Source organism: Equus quagga, chromosome 11 (assembly GCF_021613505.1).
Source record: "Equus quagga isolate Etosha38 chromosome 11, UCLA_HA_Equagga_1.0, whole genome shotgun sequence".
Taxonomy (NCBI): domain Eukaryota; kingdom Metazoa; phylum Chordata; class Mammalia; order Perissodactyla; family Equidae; genus Equus; species Equus quagga.
Genome location: NC_060277.1, coordinates 56,439,941 through 56,456,736, shown reverse-complemented (window position 1 = coordinate 56,456,736; position 16,796 = coordinate 56,439,941). Strand labels below are relative to the sequence as shown.

General features: G+C 41.7%; 1 protein-coding gene across 1 annotated transcript in view; it reads left to right on the top strand.

The window, feature by feature from the left end:
• The first annotated feature begins 836 nt into the window (after positions 1 to 836).
• COPS3 (COP9 signalosome subunit 3) overlaps positions 837 to 16,796 on the top strand; it is a 34,599-nt gene continuing 18,639 nt past the window's right edge. Inside the window, exons 1-7 of the mRNA XM_046677211.1 lie at positions 837 to 1,000; positions 4,463 to 4,592; positions 7,277 to 7,389; positions 7,482 to 7,531; positions 10,792 to 10,884; positions 12,427 to 12,606; positions 15,570 to 15,710. Of these exons, the coding sequence (XP_046533167.1) occupies positions 946 to 1,000; positions 4,463 to 4,592; positions 7,277 to 7,389; positions 7,482 to 7,531; positions 10,792 to 10,884; positions 12,427 to 12,606; positions 15,570 to 15,710 (762 nt within the window). The 5' untranslated portion in view covers positions 837 to 945. The remainder of the gene's footprint in view (positions 1,001 to 4,462; positions 4,593 to 7,276; positions 7,390 to 7,481; positions 7,532 to 10,791; positions 10,885 to 12,426; positions 12,607 to 15,569; positions 15,711 to 16,796) is intronic.

Below are 16,796 nucleotides of genomic sequence, written 5' to 3'. Positions count from 1 at the left end.
TCAACACTGTTTTTACTGACCAGTGCATCCCTAGTGCCTGGCACAGCACATTGTATTTCAAGAAATATGTGTTGGATAAAATTTAAGATGCATGTTTACTTACTCAGTCCCTACTATGCTCCGCATCCTATGCTAGGCCCAAAGAGGGTACAAAGATGAGTAAGACGGATCCTCGACTTCAAGGAAGTCCAAGCCAATTAAGAGCAATGGAGACAAATTTCTGCAACAGCGTAAAAGTGGCTACATGAGAGGAACAAAGCTCTTCTGGGTGTCAAGTGGAGGAGGGACAGATCAATTCCAAATGGAGAAAGCAATTCATTCAACACATCTCTTGAATGAAGATATAGTTGTATATGCTGGACATTGTTCTAAACGTTTTATGTGGTTGAGGTCATTGTAAGAATTTCAAAGATGGCGAAAACAAAGGAAAGGACGAGCAAATAACGTGCCCAAAGTCACACAGCTACTAAGTGTTAGGAAGGGGATTTGAACCCAGGCTGCCTGCCTGCTCCAGAGTCTATGTTCTACTACCCACAGGAAGAACCTCATGGAAGAGGTGGCAATTAAGCTGGGGCTTGAAGGATTTGCCAGGTAGAAAATGGGGCGGCCATTCCCAGCAAAATCCGGAAAATATGTGCCTAATTATGAGTTTAGTTTCTTCCTTTGCCCCTGTCCCCATTAAATAGAAGTAGAGTTTTCACAGGAGCATAGAATGAAGAAGGAAGGAAAATAAAGCTAACTTCCGGCTACAGGGAGTAGCGAAACTGTTCCCATGGAAACAGTAACTAGTTCCCAGGTGGGTGAGATCTCGCGGTGTTTGAGCCGGCGGAAGTGACGTCGTGCCGCTCTGGAGGCTCTCTGCTGGAGCGCCGCGGCCCCTCCTCCCAGAGCGGCCCCCTTTTCCCGCGCGAGCTGGCTGTGCTACTGGGGCCGTCCGGGGGAAACATGGCGTCTGCCTTGGAGCAGTTCGTGAACAGTGTCCGACAGCTGTCGGCTCAAGGTGAGGCCCTGGGCCGCCGGGCTGGGCCTGGGAGGGCCCTCCGGGCCGCGGGGACGGGCCTGCATCCCCAGCCGCCAGCGCGGACGGCTGGGTCCGCCCCATGGGTGCCTGGCCTCGCCTGCGGGGCTGGGCTGGGGGTTGCGGCTCGTGGACCAGGGCGGGACGGGCGCGACTGAGTTTGACCAGCCCTCTCGCGCTCCAGAGCTCCGATGCCCGCCCCCAGCCCGTGCGGTCGGCGACCCGGCCGCCTCCCCTCCCTGGGGCTGCCGGAGCCTCCTCCCCCGGCCGGGCCCCTCCACCGGGCGCTTCGCTTGACAGTTTGGGGGCGGGACTTCCGCCGAGGCCTTCCCGAGCGCGCATTGGTCCCTGCGGCCTCCCTGCCTGCGGTGATTGGTGCGCCGGCCCGCCCGTCCCCGCGCCTGGCCGCTCCGGACTAGGCCGCGGGCAGCGGCGCGGGCCAGTCCTCTCGGTGCCCTGGCTGGAGGCTCACCTTGGCCGGCCGTCGGCTGCCGGCCTGCGCGCCCATTTTAGTCCTGCGGAATGCCGAGGGAGCTCTCGCTCGTGGGGCTCCGTCTAGGGTAGAATTGTGACCATTTTTGCTTCTCCCTCAGCTTTCATGCTGTTTGGCTCGTTGACCTCATCGCCTGAATATAGAGCCCTGGACTCAGAATTAAAGTAGTTAGCTGCTGGCTCTGAAGGCCCCTTTAACCACCCTGTTTCCTCATCTGTAAAATAAGAATAAGTCCCCAGTTCACAGAGTTAGGATTGGAGGAGAGAAGCCGCGTAAAAGCACTTGGAACGGTGCCTATCATGTGGGTGCAGTAAGTACAGTTACAAATCATTGCTAATGACCGTTACTTGTCAAGTTAATCTCGATTCTCTCTTCACCTGGAAGGTGGAGAGGCCCTGTCGACCTCGCTGTAGTAAGGCTTAGCGGATCTGATATGGAGCCTGCTTAATGAAATGCTCCTCTCTCATTTCCCTTATTATTGATAGAAATCAGGCTCACAGGTACGCCATAGACTTGCCGTGTCTATGAATGAAGAAACCATTCATTCACTCATTTATGCCACAGACTCTTAGTTTCTGCTTCCTGGTATGTAGCCTGGTTAGAGGATTGGATTGGAATCCTGTCCCAGTCACTTCGCGTGCAAGCCACTTAATATCCCTGGGCCAGTTTTCTCATTTACAGAACGGAAGGAGGGCTGTGAGCATCAAGTGGGATTACTTATCTGAAAGCTTTGTACGTATGCTCTGTGCAAGACACTGCTTTAGGAACAGTCTACAAGGCAGTGAAAAATATCCTTTCAATGCCCACGACCTCTGTGCCTCACGTTCACTGCATAGAAAATATTTGAGTTTATAAGTGCTCTTCCTCAGAATTTTCTAACGTAGACCTTAAGTGAAGGGAGTATCATAACTTCCAGCTTTTACTGATTAGAGGACATTTCATTGACCACATCTCTTTCTGGGCTCATTTCAAGTGCACCCTGTGGCACTTAGACTTACTTATGACTTTCCCCTTGGTCCTGCACTAGTTAACTCTCTTAGGATTTGATAGTGACCCAGCTTTTATTTTGTCTCAACTCAGCATTGGTTATTTAACTGGGGAAAAGATAATGAACTGAAATGCTTATTTTTGGTTGCTTCAGATCACTCTAAATGTATTTAAAGTAGAGGGTTAAAAAGGGGGCACATCATTTAACTGGAAGAAGCTGTCTATTTCATAGTGAACTCTATAATAAAATAATGGTGAATTGGTACTTCTCAGTTCAACTTATGTCATTATCTTGAAAGATGATACCTAATACGAGCATAGATTTTTTTCTTCTTGTTTTCCAATGTGGGTGATAAAGCTGGATTTCCTTTGTTCTTGTTAAAATTTATCAAATTTAAAAGTATAGTATAAAAGCCCCAGAAATTAAATTATCAAAGTTCCCAGCTACAGTTACTTGGATTTTAAGTATTATAGTATTTAAAGTGTTTTTTAATAAGGAAAAAATTACCCAGCTACTAAATAGAAATAACTGTTATGGGTAGCTTGAGGTTCAAAATGTAAAAGAAAACTGTTGAAGGAGGAAACTTGAGGTTGATGCCCATGGACTTTATACCCACTGCCACCAGAAAGACAGCTAATGGGGTTTAGGAGTATAGAGTGTGGCCATGGTGTCTGTTATCAGAATAACCTGTTAAAATCAGTGAGTCTACTTCAAAGTACCAATTCGGGCCTAATTAGATACTATTGTTGTTAAAACATAACATTATGTTATATGGGAAAGATCGGCGGATCAATTAGGAGATGAAATTCAGCAAGCTGCTTGTTGATTGATTGGCTGCTAAGCAAGCTCTGTATTCTGCAGTTGGAGAAACGAGGTAGGCTCTCCACCTGAGTTTGCATTGAATTACCTAATCATCATAATCCCAGGTGATGCTTAGAGGGCACAGAGAGGACAAATATCCGGGTTAGCCATGGGGAAGCCGGGGGTGTGTGTCTCTGTGTTTGTTAGGGTCCGGGAAAGGTCCACACCGACTGTTGAACAAAGAGTATGAGTTGGGTAGTTAGGGAGAAGAGTGAAGGAGGGAACACTAAGCATGGAGAACAGCATGCGTGGAGGCGTAAAGGTGGGAGAACGTGGAATGTTATTGAATTTTCTGAGCTTGGTGTGACCAGAGAGGAGGTGTGTGAAGGGAACTAGCAGAAGGTAAGACTGGGGATGTGCAGGGACTGGTTACTGGGCTGAGGCATTTAAAGCCATTGGAATAATTGGAATTTTGCATTTTAGAAAGATCACACAGATAGTAATATGGAGTCCGGATTGGAGGAAGGAAAGACTGAAGTAGACAGACCATTTGGAAGATTTTTCTTTTGAGGAAGATTAGCCCTGAGCTAACATCTGCCGCCAATCCTGCTCTTTTTGCTGAGGAAGACTGGCCCTGAGCTCACATCCGTGCCCATCTTCCTCTACTTTATATGTGGGACGCCTACCACAGCATGGCTTGCCAAGGGGTGCCATGTCTGCACCCGGGATCCGAACGGAAGACTTTGGATGTCGTACAGACAAGAAATAATGAGGATATGAATTAAGACAGAGGAGAGAGAAAGGAATGGAGCTAAGAGACTTAGGAAGTAAAATTAAATCATATTTGGTGACTTTTGGATATAGAAAGGGAGATGAGGGTGGTGATGATAGTAATGGGTACATTTCTGGCTTGAGGGACCAGAAAAGGCAATGGAGGAAAAAGAGAAACTTTCGGGGCCAGAGGAAAATGGAAGGTTTAGTTTTGAGGCCTTGGGCAGCATCGTTTCATTTCCCTGGCTCTTCTGGGTCCTCATCTGAAATGGAAATATAGGAAATCGTCCTTAGGTATTTCTTGCTCAGAGGAATGAAGTCTATGGTTAGACTTCCTTTGGATTGGTTAGTGCTATAATTGAATATGATTCCTGTCGTTCGTGTTTTCCAGGGCAAATGACTCAGCTTTGTGAACTGATCAACAAGAGCGGGGAACTCCTTGCAAAGAACTTGTCCCATCTGGACACCGTGCTCGGGGCTCTCGACGTGCAGGAGCACTCCTTGGGCGTCCTTGCCGTTCTGTAAGGGGCATCTTCTTGTGCTGGCCACAGCTGAGCACTGTGCACTTTCTGGCTTTATTTTTTGGTTGGGAAGTAAGCCGAGTAAACAAGATAGAGCTCTTTTACACAACTAATGTCACATCATAGTCATTACATTTTACTCTTCCCGACTTGTTATTGCTTCTTATGTTTTGTTCAGTTTTATCATTTTTTAACTCTTATTTGTGTTTATATAAACTTTGTGATTTATTTATTTACTTATTTTTTAAAGATTGGCACCTGAGCCAACATCTGCCACCAATCTTCTCTTTCTTCTTCTTCTTCTTCCCAAAGCCCCCTGGTACATAGTTGTATGTTCTAGTTGTGAGTACCTCTGGTTGTGCTATGTGGGACGCCGCCTCAGCATGGCCTGATGAGCGGTGCCATGTCCGCACCCAGGATCCAAACCAGCGAACCCCGGGCTGCCGAAGCGGAGCATGCGAACTCAACCATTCAGCCACGGGGCCAGCCCCTGAAATTTATTTTTAAAAATGAATGGCCATGTCAATTGTGGGCACTGTAGTTTGCATATATCTGAATACTTTTATTCATGTAATCCATTGGATTGTCCAAATTTTCTAACTTGGAAAGAAAATAAGGAAGAGTGATGGAACAGGGCATGGTGGAATATATTGAGTGAAATTACTAATGCTCCAAAGCAACATTGCTTCGAATTCCCTTCAAGCGAGTTTAAGCTGTTTAAGACCAAATTAAATAGACCTTATTTCAATTAGGGTTCCTTGTAACTCTGTGTACTTGACAGTAGAATTCTTTTTCTCTTGATGTTTTAGTATTGTAAATTGGAATGTTATGGTTATCGTGAAAGTTGAAATAAAATAAACTGAGAAGAAATTGACCTAAAGCAAGGGTCTGGCTTCACTCATGCTGGGATTCCTGACACAAAGATATGTGTCAGGAATAGAGTTTAGAGAAGACGCTTTGTCAGAATGAAAGGGTCTAGAGCTGTACTTGGCATACAGCAGCCACTCGCTGTATGTGGCTATTTAAATGTAAATTAATTAAAATAAAGTTACAGATTTAGTTCCTCAGTTCCACTGGCCACATTTCGGATACTCAGTAGCCACATGTAGCTACTGTGTTGGACAACACAGATAGAGAACATTTCTGTCATTGCAGAAAGTTCTGTTGGATGGTGCTGGCTGGTAAAGATGTCTCCTGTGTGTGTTTGCTGATTAAAAGAATGGATAGCATGCATGTTTTACACACACAAACTTACATGTACGTATATATCAAGTGAGATAGTGTACATGCAAGCATTGTGAAACCATCAGGTGTTTTACCATTATCTATCAGTAAAAGAGAACCTGGAAAGAACCTGCACTTGTTTCCAGGTACCCTGGATTTGAATTATCTTCTTCCAATTACGAGCTGTGGGGCCCTGAGCTTCATATTTTTACTTATAAAATGCAGATCACAATGCCTCATTGACCTGTTGTTAAGCCCAAATGATTGTTTCAGACACATTTTGATAATTAAACGGTGTGATTTCAGGGGCCGGCCCCATGGCCAAGTGGTTAAGTTCGCACACTCTGCTTCGGTGGCTTAGGGTTCTCAGGTTCGGCTCCTGGGCATGGACCCACACACTGCTTCTCAAGCCATGCTGTGGCGGTGTCCCACATAGAGGAACTAGAGTAACCTACAACTGGGATACACAACTGTGTGCTGGGGCTTTGGGGAGAAAAAAAAAAGAGAGGGAGATTGGCAAGCGATGTTAGCTCAGGGCCACTCTTCCCAAAAAAATATGTGTAATTACAGATGTAAGGTGACATTGTTAAATCAAATAATACTTTATAGATGGAAGTTAAAATAGAAAGATGTAGGAGAAATTGTGATTAGGCACCAATCAATATTCATTTGATTTTTCTTGAAGTTAGTTTCAATAGTTCATTTTTTTTTTTTGAGAAAGAAGGGATTTAAGTTTTCTTGTAAGTAGTTACTGAGTGATGGCAGCTTATATGATTTCTTCCCCAAAACCTATCTCTGACCTCCTCTGAGAGTGTTTATCGTGGCAGTTGTAAGGCGCCATCTGCCAGGTGACTCAGGATGAATCATCTGAGTCCTCCGTCTTATCACCATCTCCACTCCTTCCTGACCTGCCTATCAGCTAGTTCTTTCTCCCAGATGGACCACATCCCCTCAGTTCTGGCAGCAGCATCTCTAACCTGAAGCAATGCCACAGCCTCCAGCCAGACCATAACTCTCATTTCTTGCCCCCCTTCAGTCTGTTGCCCTCAGAGCAGGAAAAGCAAGAACTGGTTTTTAAATGAGTAAGTAGTCCTGACCACATTGGAGCTCAAAAGAAAAATATTTTTTAAAATTTTGGGTTAAAAGTTTGTATTCAGTTCCTTCATGAATATTAGGTGACCTAATGTTTGTCCTCATTTAATGGAGTTTTCTTTTTTGAAAGTTATTCTTTTTTAAGCGTGTTTTTCTTAACTTCTATTTGTGTCTATTTCTGTGTCTTGATTGTGCAAAGAATCAGGCCAGGAGAATCTCACAGACTCTATTTCTTAACTTTTTTTAAATACTATGTCTTATTTAATTTCACAGAGTATTGAAGATAGGATAGACTTCTAGCCTCAGTCACTTGTACATTTTCCCCCATGAAATGTCAGGATAAATGGATTCTTTTCTCTTTATTCCAGATTTGTGAAGTTTTCTATGCCCAGTGTTCCTGACTTCGAAACATTATTCTCGCAGGTTCAGCTTTTCATCAGTACTTGTAATGGAGAACACATTCGATACGCAACAGACACTTGTAAGCTAAATAACATTTTGTTATTTTCCACTGACTGTATTTTGCCTGTGTAGTCATTTACATTTTCAATATTTTGTCATTGTTGTATCTAGTTGCTGGGCTTTGCCATCAGCTAACAAATGCACTTGTGGAAAGAAAACAGGTAAGCAATGTTATCCAAGTATTTAAGTTCTATTATAATATATATCTAACATATATCTATGTATCTATAATGTATATCTAATAATGAACTAATTTGTCAAGGTTCTAGGTTAGTGCTGAGCGTCCTAACACTTAGATATATAGTCGTATGTCTCCTAGCGACAGGGATGCCTTCTGAGAAGTACGGCCTTAGATGGTTTCTTAGTTGTGCAAACATCAGAGTGTGCTGAAGGAGAACACATTTGCCACCCCAAAATGTGTCTTTTTAACATGAGATTTATTTTAGGCTGATTATTTTTAAGAAATAAAAGACAACGTTTTGTTTTGTTTTAAGATTGTACTATTTATTTATTTTTAATTTTTCCTTTTTCTCCCCAAAGCCCCATGGTACATAGATGTATATTTTTAGTTATGGGTCCTTCTAGTTGTGGCATGTGGGACGCCGCCTCAGCGTGGACTGACAAGTGGTACCATGTCCACGCCCAGGATCCAAACCAGCGAAACCCTGGGCTGCTGAATCGGAGTGCGGGAACTTAACCACTCGGCCACAGGGCCAGTCCCAAAGACAAAGTTTTTCTTGTTACCTTGCCCTTAACTGCCTAATTCAGGTAGAATTCAGGTAAAAAAAAACCTTAGCACAATTTGAACTAGGTGGTAAATAGGGAGGGACCTAGAAAAGCCTGTTTGTTGGGCTCCCCTCTGTGTGCTCTTGTTTCTATGTGGCAAAAAAAAAACCACTTGGGGGCTGGCCCGGTGTCACAGCTGTTAAGTTTGCACGTTCCACTTCGGCGGCCCAGGGTTGACTGGTTGGGATCCTGGATGCGGACCTATGCACCACTTGTCAAGCCGTGCTGTAGCAGGCATCCCACATAAAATAGAGGCAAATGGGTGTGGATGTTAGCTCAGGACCAGTCTTCCTCAGCAAAAAGAGGAGGATTGGCAGCGGATGTTAGCTCAGAGCTAATCTTCCTCAAAAAACAAACACACACACACTTGTTTTCCAAACATTTTCTCCTTTTCACCTACCTGTGAATTGCTTTCCTTCCCTTTGAAGTCCCTGACTCTCCTCACAGCCAACATCTTGTCTTTAATTGAGGATGATATTTAAAGTGATAGCTTCAGCCATTTGGTTTCCTGTATTTCTCCCATCTATGTATGTTATTAAATTTGTTTTGAGGCTGGCCCTGTGGCCAGGTGGTTAAGTTCATGTGCTCTGCTTAGGCAGCCCAGGGTTTCGACGGTTTGGACCCTGGGCACGACCTAGCACCACTCATCAGGCCATGCTGAGGTGGCGTCCCACACAGCACAACTAGAAGGACCTGCAACTAGAATATATAACTATGTACTGGGGGGCCTTTGGGGAGAAGAAGAAGGGGGGAAAAAAAAAGAAGATTGGCAACAGATGTTAGCTCAGGTGCCAATCTTAAAAAAACAACAACTTGTTTTTCTCCTGTTAATCTGTCTCATTTCAATTTAATTCTTAGACTAGCCAGAGGAACCTAGAAGGGTCGAGGAAAATTTCTTCCTCCCCTACAGTACTTACACAAACCTGGATGGTGTAGCCTACTACACACCTAGGCTATATGGTACTAATCTTTTGGGACCACTGTCATAATGTGGTCCATTGTTGATCAAAACATTGTTTTGCAGCGCGTGACTGTATATGGTCACTTTAGCATTTGCTGTAAAGACAGCTGGCCTCTCCATCAGGTGAGGACTCTGAGATGCAGGGTGAAATAGTGATTCAAGAAAGGCTGCTGCTGCTGGTGGTGGTTTTAAGAACTACCATTCTAGTGCCCTTTATGTTGTAATATGCTGGTTTTTTGTTTGTTTGTTAAAACTTTTCTTTTAAGTTTTAATTATGACATAATTTTAGCTTTAAAACAAGTTGCAAGAATAACATAGGGCTGGCCCCGTGGCCAAGTGGTTAAGTTTGCGCGCTCCGCTGCAGGCGGCCCAGTGTTTTGTCGGTTTGAATCCTGGGCGTGGACATGGCACTGCTCATCCAGCCACACTGAGGCGGTGTCCCACATACCACAACTAGAAGGACCCACAACTCAGAATATACAACTATGTACTGGGGGACTTTGGGGAGAAAAAGGAAAAAAATAAAATCTTTAAAAAATAAATAAATAAAATAACATAAAGATTCCCATATACCCTTCATCCAGATTCTCCAGATGTTAACATTTTACCACACTTGCTTATCCTTTTCTCTTTCTTTCTGAGACATTGGGAAGTAAATTGGGGATATGGTGCCCCTTACCCTAAATACTTCAATGAGTATTTCCTAAAAATTAGGACATTCTCTTATATAACTACAATACAGTAATCAACTTCAGGAGATGAATGTTGATATGATCCTTTAACAAATCTACTGACCTTATTCAGATTTTGCCTGTTGTTTTGCTAATGTCCTTTATAACAAGAAAATCTCAGATCATGGGTTGCGTTAACATTGTCATGTCTCTTTCATCTCCTTTCATCTGGAGCACTTGTTTGGTCTTTAACTTTTGTGATATTGACGCAAGTATAATTTGGATGTTTCTTTTTTATCTGAAATTGGACTTTAAGACTAGTTGTTTGAAGGAGACTGAAAACAGAAAGAAATAGTTGGTATTTTGTAAGAGTACTAAGTAAATTGTGGTTTGAAAGAGATAGTTAAAAAAAAAAGTCTTTATTGAAAAAACTGTGTAAGTTTTGCAGCTATTTCATAGTCACGTCTCCTACCCAGAAACAGACTGTACCTCACTAGAAACTTGTTATTTATATTCAAGGCAGGAAACGAGTTGGTAGTATCAGTTTCAATAGTAGTTTATTATCAAGTAAGAGATGTTGTTGGAGAGAATGTATGGATGATACCTGGACTGCCCTGTGGGAAAATGCCGACAGCCTTTTCCACAATTAAGTTTACTAAGCAGAGGCTCTCACCTATCATAAATATTTGGAAAATTTTTGTTTAGATGTAAATATGATGATCTTTTGATAAAGTAATATTGCTTTTGGTTATTGATCTTCATTGTAAAAAAGCCTTATGATTTTTAAAATGTTGCCAGATTACCCTGAATACCACAAACACCTTAAGAAAACATTTTTCTGACTGAACAGGGACAGAAATTTCCTGGAAGAGTATGGAAACCTGATATTGTTATTTAAAGAAACCTATCAATTAGTGTTATTTTTTATTTGTAAGTGACAACATAAGATCCAATGTGCTGTCATCTTTGAGAACTTGTCTGAAAGAGATGTCATTTCTGACAGCCCCTGAGAGGAATTGGCATCCTTAAGCAAGCCATAGACAAGATGCAGATGAACACAAACCAGCTGACCTCCATACACGCCGATCTCTGCCAGGTGAGCCAGAGTGTTAGTCAGCCCGAGTCAGAGGGGGAAGGTTGGTTGTGGGCTTGCTCAACACTGGGTCAGATAAATGAAAGCAATTTGCTGGAGACTGTTACACATTTTAGAAGTTGAAATATGTGGGTACATCTGTTCTATTAGTAAGCAAAATTTTTGTCAGGCTACTGGGTGAGAACTGTAGAATGGGGCTCAGCTAGTTGGCTTGTGATGTGAGTGGAACAGATAGAGTAATCAGTGCTTATGATGTTAAAAAAAATCCCAAGTCGTTTTCTTTTTAAGGAATTGTGGAACCTGAGATAAACACAAGTTACTTCTTACATCTTAAAAATATTATTCGTTTATTTTATTTTACATGGTTCAAAATCCAGAAGGCAAAAGGGAGGGTGTATAATGAAGCTTACCTCCTGCCCTGCTCACTAGCCACCATTGCTTCTCTCCAAAGGAACCAGTGTTAGTAGTTTCTTGTGTACCCTTCCAAAGATACTTCATGCACATACAAGCAAATAGGTGTATAGTTTTTGTCTCAGTTTTTTTACACAAACAATAGTCATCTTTATGAACTCTTAAGTACTTTGCTTTTTTCTACCTCGTGTCTTGGAGATGATTCCATATCGGTGCTTTACTGCTGCATAGTATTGCATAATATGGGTTTACCAGTCCCTATGGGGTGTTTAGATTGCTTCCTTAATGAATAACATGGTACATGGATTATTTCAGACATGTTCTAGTTTCACATGAAGATGAGCCTTCTTTTTCCTTTTTTGTTGAGGAAGATTTGCCCTCAGCTAACATCTGTTGCCTGTCTTCCTCTTTTTGTATATGAGCCACCACAACAGCATGGCCACTGACAGACAAGCAGTATAGGTCCATGCCTGGGAACTGAACCTGTGCCATACCAAAGTGGAGCACACCAAACTTAACCACTGGGCCACCGGGGCTGGCCCTCTTTTTTCTTTTTAAATCTTGAAAAAAGCTTTTGTGATTGAGGTATAACATACATACAATAAAATACACTAATCTTACGTGTACAGTTCAGTGATTTTGTACCTATGTCTTCACCTGTGCCCCCATCATCTAGATACAGAACCTTGCCGTGTGCTTGCTTGCTTGAGGTGCACAATTTTCTACACTTACCTGAAGGATTTGGAAATTAAAAGGAGTAATTAAAAAAGCCACTTTTTTTTTTATCACACATGCTGGTCTGTTTCTATTCCACAAGCTCAGCGAAGAGGGAAAGGACCCACTTGTTTGCACATTGTGAAGAGAATGGGTGCTAGGTGGGCCAAGTGCTGACTGAGCTTCAGTGCATCTGTGGGGTACTGTATCTTGTGGCTGGTTAGTCTTTTATAAAGAAATGCTGTCTTATTCGGAATGCTTAAGAAAATGGAATACTGTGTGGACATTTAGATCATGTTAATAAAATGTAAAACAAAATAATCATTTTCTTGAACTTTCTGAAATCTATGAATTTGCTCTTTCTGCTAATGCCTAGCGAAATACAATTAAAATGACGATTTAATACAAAATTTTTCACAGCTGTGTCTACTGGCAAAATGCTTTAAGCCTGCGCTTCCGTATCTTGACGTGGACATGATGGATATTTGTAAAGAGAATGGAGCCTATGATGCAAAGCACTTTTTATGTTACTATTATTATGGAGGGATGATTTATACTGGGCTGAAGAACTTTGAAAGAGCACTCTACTTTTATGAACAGGTAATCATCTGTCTGAATGTCCGTGAAGTGGTTTTGAACTTGTGTGGTCAAAGAAGTGCTTAGCTGGAGTAGAGTGATCCTGGGCCTCTGAGTTTCGAGTGGAGATCCTTTCAAAGACTGTTTCTCTGTGATCGTGTAACTGGTGGTAATCTGTTCCTTAAGTTGAAGGGCAGTAGCAGTGGAGGGAAGAGCACTAATGACTGGGTCTAACCTAGGCCTTGCCACTTCCACCCTGTCTTACTTAGGTTAAGTTCTATGCATCTCTTGAACTTTATAGTTTCCTTTGCATATGGGAAAGAGATTGAACTGAATGATCTTTGAAGTGTCGTTTTGTTCTAAAACCAAGTGTGGTGTTTTGTTAAGTTTTATTTATTTTAATAAGTAAAACATTCTCATAGTTCAAAATTCAAGGGGTATTAAGGCGTACACAGTGAAAAGTCCCTCCCACCTTTGTTTCCGTCTGTGTAGCGGCCACTGATCTGTGTAATGAGACATAGTACACAATTTGGTAGAATATTCTGGAGGTTTACTAAGAGTCTAAAAAAGAGATTTACAATCTTGGTAACACTGTGTTTTAAGATAAATTTGTCAGATGTTCCTAAGTTTCTATTTTATTCATAGCACATACTAAGGTAATAAAGGATAGTCTAAGCCTTCAAGGAGCTTACAATCTGGTTGAAATGCTGTCACATAAATACACATCCACACAGCTGTGTCTGAGCATTGCCTCAGTGAGTGGGGCTTGACAAGCACTGCCGAGGGGACCTAGGGAAGGGTCACCAGAAGGTACTGGTAGGCAGGGACAGTGTCATTAAAGGATGTGTCTAGTCAGGTAAAATCTTCAAGGTGACTTCTCTCTAAGAGTACACAGTCAAAAATTTCAGTTGTCCAGCTGGGGGCTGGCCCCGTGGCCGAGTGGTTAAGTTCGCGCGCTCTGCTGCAGGCGGCCCAGTGTTTCATTGGTTCGAATCCTGGGCGCGGACATGGCACTGCTCATCAAACCACGCTGAGGCAGCGTCCCACATGCCACAACTAGAAGGACCCACAGCGAAGAATATGCAACTGTGTACTGGGGGGCTTTGGGGAGAAAAAGGAAAAAAATAAAATCTTTAAAAAAAAACACAAATTTCAGTTGTCCAGAAAATAATAAACACACACTTTATAGCCCCTGAATGCATTATCATTTTACAGCTCAATATAATGACTGATGAGCATACTGATGATCTAGAAATATCAAGATGATGTGGGTGTTAAAAAGGCAGGAAAGCATGCAATACACTTAGAAAGATATTTCTATCACACACACAGTTAAAATGTTAAAAACAAAACATTTTTGAGATTTGTAGATAGAAGCCTTTTATCTGACAATATGCTTGTCCCCTGATTTTGCCCTAGTGACAAGCATTGTCTAATGTTAGTCTGCTTCATACAACTGTGTTTTAATAACATGCAGTTTATAGATAGTATAGATGGCATTTGTACCTTAATTTCAGAAGGTGATACAAATCTTTTTACTGTTTCAAAAATAATTACAAAAGAAAGAAGTACTTATTGAAAAAAATTCAAATCATACAGCATTGTGCAAAGCAAAAAGTGAAAGCAGCTTTGTCTTCTCATGTCATGCTGCGGATTGACCCAGTTAGTTTACTAGTAGTAGTCCTCGACTGATGAAAATGTGAGTTGATTGTGGTCTTTCACTGTGAAAGCAGTGTTGCAGTGGGGATCACTGTACATATATCTTCATGCACTTACACGAATGTGTAAAGTAATCTCAAAGAAATGCCTGACAGGCTCAGTGGTTTGGATTTTGATTTGAGACCTTTGGGCTGATTTGGGCATGATAGTTTTAATTTTTCTTAACCTTTATAAATCCAGGTGTAAGAAAGTAAAAAGGCATCCACAGAATGGGAGAAAATATTTGCAGATCATATTTCTGACAAGGGACTTGCATCCAGAATATACAAAGACTTCTTACAACTCAACAATAAGAAAACTAAACATTTAAAATGGGCAATGGATTTGAATAGACATTTCTCCAAAGAAGATATGCAAATGGCCAATAAGCACATAAAAAGATGCTCATCATCATTAGTTGTCAAGGAAATGTCAAAACCACAAAGTGTTACCAATTCACATCCACCAAGATGGCTAAAATTAAAGAGACAGCCAGTTATAACAAGTGTTGACAATGTGGAGAATTTGGAACCCTCATTATTATGAGTGGGATTGTAAAATGGTGCAGTCACTTTGGAAAACAGTTTGGAGTTCCTCAAAATGTTAAACATAGAGTTACCATATGACCCAGCAGTTCCACTCCTAGGAATATACCTAGGAGAAATGAAGACAAATATCCACACAAAAACATGTACACTAACGTTCATAGCAGCATTATTCATATGGCCAAAAGGTAGAGACACCCAAATGCCCACCAATTGAGGAATGAATCAACAAAATGTTGTATACCCATACAATGGAATATTATTCAACCATAAAATGGATTGAAGATACATGCTACAACTTGGATAAACCTTGAAAACATCTTTGAGTTAAAGAAGCCAGTCACAAAAGACCACGTATTTTTGATGCCATTTATACGACATGTCCAGAATAGGCAAATCCATAGAGACATAACAGTAGAATAGTGGTTGTGTGGAGCTGAGGGGAGGAGAGAATGGGGAGTGACTGCTAATGTGTTAGGGGTTTCTTTTTGGGGAGTGAAAATGTTCTGAAATTAGGTATTGGTAATAGTCGTACAACATGGGGAATATACCAAAATCCACTGAACTGTATACTTTAAAAGGGTAAATTTTATAATATGTGAATCATATCTCAGTAAAGATGTTATAAGAAATAATAGGACATTTGATATAAGTATTGTTTTTTAATTAAAGTGATGCACGTAGTCGATTGCTCTTTCCTGCTCAGCGTGCCCCCTTCACACTAAGCATTCTTCTCTTGCTCAGGCTATAACTACCCCTGCCATGGCGGTCAGTCATATCATGTTGGAATCGTATAAAAAGTATATTCTAGTTTCTTTGATATTACTTGGAAAAGTACAACAGCTACCGAAATATACGTCTCAAATTGTGGGTAGATTCATTAAGGTGAGTTTTTAAAATAAAACTAATTTCGTCAGTGACATGTTAAGTCCATAACTGTAACGATACCTAGTTCTGTAGCTTGATTTTATAGTGTTTTAGCTCTCCCAGCAGCTTCAACTTAGCAGACATTTATTAAATGTCTCCTGGGAGTCTGGGAGCTGCAGTTCCATCAGAATTTCTAACTCCACCCCAGTCCTTACACCCTCTGATCACCCGATGGAGGTGGAGTGTTTCTCAGGAATCTGTTTTCACACTTTTGCTCTGGGTAATTATAGCTACAGATGTTTAAGCTATAAGGCTTGATTTTTTTCTTTTCCATTACAATTTAGTGAAAATACTGAAAAAGCAGTGCTGATTTGTTGAACTCTCTATTTGCCCAAGGGCTGGGAAATCTTACTAGAGCCCTGTTTGAAGACCACAAATTCTGCCCACTGAACTTTTGTTTGTTTTCACTGAGGATCCAACTTTAGGACACATTAAAAAATAAATTAACTATTTTTTAAAAACTTTTTGAATTATATACTCATGGTTTAAAAAAATTGCGCAGTTCAGGTTATGAGGTCATGGTCAATTTGATAACCATTTTACCCTGTCTCTCCTTGTACAAAACTCAAAATTTCAGGATATCAGTTTGAAATCTTCCTGACGAGAAGATCTTTGTGCTGTCTTGTTGAAGATAGCCGAGCGTCCCTCCCCTAAGAGCCCTGTTGTGGTTCTGAGGGCTCTAGGCTTCCTGGTCCCAGGCAGGAGGGAAGGGAAGGTGGTTTGGCGAGGTTCCTTGAAGGCCGTGGGAGAGTGAGGGGCAGGGGAGGTTTAGCGTAGCCATTCTCAGATGATTTTGGAGAACTCTCTTGATTCCCTCAGGTGGCCCTCAAGCTGGCCTGTTTTAGAAGGAATGCTTTCATAAAGTGATGTCTTCATGACTCAAGGGCATCGTTCACAAGCATTAGTAGTTTATTCATGATATCATAAATGGTGAAAAGAACACAGACTGCAGAGTAGAGATACAGGTTTGAATCCAGTTTCTACCTGTGCTCCTTATGACCACTCACATTCTCTTGTACCTCTGCCACAATTTCTTAATATTTA